Here is a 6,000-nt window from a genome sequence, read left to right as displayed (position 1 = left end):
CGCTAACATTCAATAATTAATCATTCCCATCGAAATTTATAATTTTATACTATAGTAAATACTTAATTATACATCACTTATAATTAACATACTATTGAACATACAATTGAAAAAACATTTAAAACAAAAGAGGTTTAAGGCAGAAGCTTTGCTCTTTAATTATTTCAAACACTGCAACCGATTCATTCTATTCTTTCAGATAGCATATTCCAATATCAAGAGACACTCGCATAAAAGCTATTCGTCAACACCACTCACTCCGACAAAGCCCATCCTACGACCATGAAGCCCGATTCAGGACAACCGAGACATCCCTTCAGAATCAAACAATCCAGCCCATAACTCGGTTAATCAATCACAAGATACTGTCTTAATCTCATTATCCAGTAGAGTCAACCTCCCATACAATAGAGGAATGATCCGCAATCAAAATGGTGATAGCGAGCGGATCCCCAGGCAGTACTGCGTCAAACAAGCTTAGGAGATCCCGCAGATTGTCTTCGACTAGGGGACTGAAGGTTCGACTAAACGCAAACACAGCCAACCAACCGATTCCCCAGCAAGATCTGAATCAGAAGCTCGGTCTGTGCCCGATAGTTAGTCGAAACGTGATCGACACAAAAGGTAAGGCGTCGATCAATTGGGAATTGAACGAGAGAATCAGCCTGAGCAGTGGATCCAGTCCAGGGCTGGAGGTTCGGCCGGACGCGAAGAAAGGAATAGAATTGAGTGGAAATCGGAAGAAGCCGGAGACCAACGGCAGACAGGTGATGGTCGATAAGCAGGAGCGCCGAGAGAATGGGAAAATCGGCAAGACGAGTCTACAGTTCATGAACGTATCGGGATTTCAGTCGGAGGCGGAGAAAAGACGGAAAGACTCGTGGTCGATCGATGTGGACGTGATCGAGCGTCCAGGGGCGGAGGAGGAAGAAGAGAACGTGATCAAAAGCGATTCGAAGTATGAAATAGGAATCCCCAGCAAGGGGACCGTTGGGTCCAGAAAATCGACGAAGCAGAGGCGACAGCTGTCTTCTGGGACCAAGTCGCAGAAATGCGGGAAAAACGACGAGCACGAAAGCGTAAATGGGAAGTGGGGCAGAAAAAAGGTTGACAAAACTAACGACTCGATCTCCAAGAGGCTGGAGGTGATTCACGAGCTGAACCAGAAGATCCTAGCCAACTACGAGCGATTTCAGCAGAAATCTAGGATCAAGAATCATTTGAAAGAGGCGAAGGATACTCTGTCTAAAAGTACCTCGAAAGAGCAGAGTGGCAGATGTCGATCGTCCTTGAAGGAAGAAAAGGAGCCGCGAAAAGAGGAGTACGTATACGCGGAAGCCAGACGAAAGGGAAGAACAAAAACAGAATGCGTAATTCAGAGATCGTGTCAAGATCTGTTGACGCAGCGAAAGCTGGACATCGACAAGTTCACCTTCTCCAAGGATCACTGCGAGAAATTGACTGTCTCGAAGGATCATAGACTGGACGCGTTAGACAAGAAACGATCGACGAAAACGCTGTCGAAATCGAGAATCCTTCGCGATAATGAGAACTTCATCATGGCTCCGAAACCGGGTTTCTGCGAGATCAACGACGATAAGGATAGGCGGACGGCTACGAGGACCGAATACGGTAGTAGATCAAGACAAAACGAGGAAAGGAAGAGTGTTTTTTACCCGATCGAGGACGACGATGGTCAGGAAGAGTCGAAAAAGCACGTAGACGGTACGATCAACGATGACACCGATTGTCTAGGGAACTCCAGATTGTATCCAGAAACGTACAGCGATCGCTCTAACGAAACGAGAATCGAGTTGGCGAACGGGGACGATCGAGGTGGGACGAGCACATCGAAAGAGGCGATAGATCGAGACGAAACGGAGACCGAGCGTGCGGCTGGAATCGATCAGACTGATGATAGGTCTCGAGAGGAGAAACGTAGCCAGGTTATCGATCAGACGGCTCACAAGATTCTGGAAAATCTCGACGAGACTATCGATAAATTTGATCGTGAAAAAATAGAAGGAGGAACGACTACGGTCGAGGACTCGAAGAACGAAGAGAAGAAAAAGAGGGACAGCTTCGATGACTTTATGCAAAACAGTAGCGGCTCGTTGTCGCAGCTGACCAACCCGAAAGTGGCCGGACTCCAAGAGACCTTTAATTCCTCTTGGGACTCCGGTGTCGGTGTAGATGTCACTGGTGGAAGTGGTTGGGTCAGGATACACACCGGGATCGAGAGCAGCCTCGTCTATCTCACTCTGGATACCACCGCTAGAGACGTCTGCAGGGACATGCTGTTAGGCGACGACTTGTCTCTGTTTATACAGGTAAGCGGCCCCGAACTTCCGCGGCTAATTATTCATTTGATTTACGACGCAAAGGTTGCGCGACCGCTCGGGTTAACGAGAGGGGCAGACATGCTAATGAGGAACTGGTACGACGACGGAGTTGTCGACGTCTTTGCGACGTCGTTGGATGATGTTTACTCGAAATTGAAATGTTTTTTCTTTTTCTTTTCTTCTTTTTTGTTTGGTTTGAAAGTCGAACCAAGTCAGAAGAAAATGAGGACAGTTTGATTCGTCTGAGGTAAAAAAGTTGACGAGTTGTTAAGGGGAGTTCATTTCTCAGTAATTTGGATGCTTTTTAAACGAAGTTCGGACGTTTTTGAAGCTGAGTCACGCAGTATTTCACACTAGGAATATTTTCAAAGCGTCTCACCTCAAAACAAATTTAGATGCTAAAGAATCATGGCAACGTTTTGAATTGTAGACTAAAAAATCGTACGGTAAAAATCTCGCCAATCGTACACAACAATGTGCTTCGCTTGCATGTAGCCGAAATTCCATAAACAATTCCAATCACACGCGTAAGCAATAATAGACAATGGTATCGCGTTACGCTCTTAAATAAATGTAAGAAAAGAATATGACAGGCCATCAAGTGAGAATGTTGAAGCTCTGGTTAGAGGAAACGTGATAAAAAAGCGCGATTTAAGAAGGGGAAGCGAAGGCGTGGGTGGCAAGAAGAAAAATGAAAGGAATTGAAAAAAGGAACGATATCTACAGTTAAGAACCCAGAGAAGGAGACGTGAAAAAGGAGAAAAATACGGGGGAAAAAATGCGGAGGGGTTTCAACGGAATATCACCGCGGGCTTTATCGCGTGCTCGAGCATTAACGACGTCTGCGACAGCGGGCGGACCGGAAATCCTGGCACACCGCAAGATCTCTCTGAAGGGATCTGAGCGAGGCGATTTCGTTTCGTCGTCCTTAGAAAGGGTAAAGAGTTATCGTTTCCTTTTGATGAAAGAAAGATAAGCGTAGCTTATGTGTGTATGTATGTATGATGTGCAACGTTACACGTTCTTAGTCGTAGGGCGGAATCGAGGGGTGAAGGTAATTTTGATATTTGGGAACTATGAACGAGGAGGAACTTTTGAATGCCTGATGCGAATGAGTGAATGGAGCATTTAGAGATTTCAGAATTTTAGCTCTGATATTTTGACAGATGAACAAGACACAGAATCAATAACATTTCTTTCAATAGGAAGCTATCAATAGCGTTTTGTTCACGCGTCCTGTAAACTGTCCTTTTGGAAGTTTTAGTAGTTTGAATGATTTAATAATTTTAATGACGAAATTTGGCGACTCAAGCTTTCGAGTAGTTAAAACAATCGAGAATTTTCTGTCATTATAATATTGTTTGCATAAGACAAAGCTGCACTGTATAAAATTTCTTCTACTTTCATTGTTTAAACAAAATTTGATGTTAACAGTATTTACAGTAATTAATCGATGTATATTCTTGCAAAATGTAGATTTTCCATTTGGAGGCATAATGCTTGAAAGAGAGATAATATTTGTAAACCAATGTTGATTCGAGTTGCTTTTATTAACCTCCTTTTTGTACATTTGCCGAGTAATATGTATATTGGAAACGTGATCGTTCCGAATCTCCGATACTCAATAATATCGTCTGCCTGCATTTTAGGTCACGTTAAACCAGATATTGAGTAAACTTAAAGAGCCAGTGAGACGTTCAGAAAGGCGTCTCATTGTAAGGACTGTAACGGCAAACTCACTGAAACGTACTTACATTACATCTTAACCCAAAATCGATATCTTTCGGTCGCTATCTCTTTCAATCTTTTTCAATTATTAGAAATATCTCTCTCTTAAAATAAAAGCTCAAAAAATCGATAAAATACTCTTCTGCACGTCCGTTCGAGGCAATCTTTTGCTTTCAATCCTTCTGAAGAGCATCGTGCATTGTTTCGCGTAATAAAACAGGCCACCTCTTTGATACACAGAAACAAAGGTGACATTAGATCAGCTAAGGGAGTCGCTTTCGACTTAACTCGCTATTCTCATCCGGGCAAACCGATTTCGCGTGTACGTTTTACCCGAACTTTCCTTCCGACCCTTTGCCCGATGCTGTATAATGAGTAGGACGCAAGCTGGCTCCTCAAAGATAACGAGGTACGCGCCAATAATCAAAGGAGGTTCAGACTTAAATAGCAGGCGTGCCTCTTAAAAGAAACCCCCCAGCTGGATACTGTCGGCTACTTGAAGTCAAACTCGTTGCCTACGTCTGTACAGACGGCCGCAATAACGATGAATTTTCGTGTTTTCGCTTCATCTGTTCTTCTTCTATCGTTTCTCTTAACACGTTCGTCGCCACGTCGCACATATCTGTGCAATGGGTATACTTCCGTGGGGACCTCGTCGCCAAGGTATGGTGACGCTCTTCTTGTTCGAGTTAATTAAATATACGGTATTATATATAGGATGTACCACATAAAAATATTAAAAGCACATTATACCATACTTTTTATTAATTTATATTCTGGATAATATATTACGTTATTCTATATCGCATGGTATTCGTTAAAACATTCCAAGCACATTTGGGGTGATTTTGGGCACTTTGAACAATAGTTATAGACTCCGTCATCGCTACTCTCCTCACTTTCCGACTCACGCTACTGATTCACGCTGTTTACTGAACATTTTGAGGATGAAAAAATCACCGATGTACGTCTCACAAGTATGCTTCTCGACTAAATGAAAGATCTGAGATATCTGCCATGAAATCCCTCGGAATACTCCAACTGGAAAACTTATCGCTTTCTCCATCTCAGAAATAAATAATTTTTTCTTTATAATGAACCAAAGGCGATAAACAATGAATCGAAGGTGATAAACGATGAATTCCTGCTTGTCGCTCTATTTACATTCTGCGTACCGGCGGTCGGATTTGGGCCCCGCAGGAGACTTGGCCGAATCACGCTGGGCGACGAACGTGTTAAGACTGTTACGTCATACTGAAAAAAATCAAAACAATCTCTGACTCTCTCAGTTCTTGTTGTGTATGATATTTATATTTGGAGACCAGGAGGAAGGGGAACGAGGAAGACGAAAATATCCTTATCGAGAAAATGAAATATCAATATTCTAGTCAGTTAGTAGGTTAAAAGAGGCTTAAACTCGAACGAGTCTTAAAGCTGTCTACGTTATAGTATAGGAAAGCTTACATATATCATGTCTAATCGATGACGTATGATCAAACTTTGGTATCTCGATAACGTCTTTAGCTTGCAGGAGAAATTCATTAGAGTAGGGAACGGTATGCGAACGACTTTCCCGGGCAGCTGTTGCGTTTGAGAGCACCGTTGAAACAGGTGTCTCCGATCTGAGAAACTATGGCAAGGAAGTCAGGCAGTTCGTAACACGTGAGTGACCGGTTCATGCTTCGAACAGGTGTTTAATTACATAAGGGGCGAACAAGTTCACACGGGTTTACGTATCCGTCTCACTCGAATTCCAGCAATTTGTCGCAACTAGAAGGACTTTCGAGAATTCATCTAGTTCGAAAGTGTAAAAAATAACAAAGATAAGAAAATAATGTCAAGTACGTATTTGATTTATAGAAACTTCTTTTTTCTCTGTTATACAATATTTACAGTTTACGAAGCAGTTGTTCCAGGAAACGAATCGTAA

The 6,000-nt window shown here is 42.7% G+C and overlaps 1 protein-coding gene across 2 annotated transcripts in view; it reads left to right on the top strand.

The window, feature by feature from the left end:
- The first annotated feature begins 227 nt into the window (after positions 1 to 227).
- LOC132904809 (PH domain leucine-rich repeat-containing protein phosphatase 2) overlaps positions 228 to 6,000 on the top strand; it is an 84,982-nt gene continuing 79,209 nt past the window's right edge. Inside the window, exon 1 of one of the 2 annotated variants that reach the window (XM_060955523.1) lies at positions 228 to 2,330. In XM_060955523.1, coding sequence (XP_060811506.1) covers positions 432 to 2,330 — 1,899 coding nt within the window. In that variant the 5' untranslated portion in view covers positions 228 to 431. The remainder of the gene's footprint in view (positions 2,331 to 6,000) is intronic. The other variant, XM_060955522.1, reaches the window with a different exon arrangement.

The sequence above is a fragment of the Bombus pascuorum genome, chromosome 3, assembly GCF_905332965.1.
Source record: "Bombus pascuorum chromosome 3, iyBomPasc1.1, whole genome shotgun sequence".
Taxonomy (NCBI): Eukaryota; Metazoa; Arthropoda; class Insecta; order Hymenoptera; family Apidae; genus Bombus; species Bombus pascuorum.
This window is presented reverse-complemented; position numbering and strand designations above follow the sequence as displayed.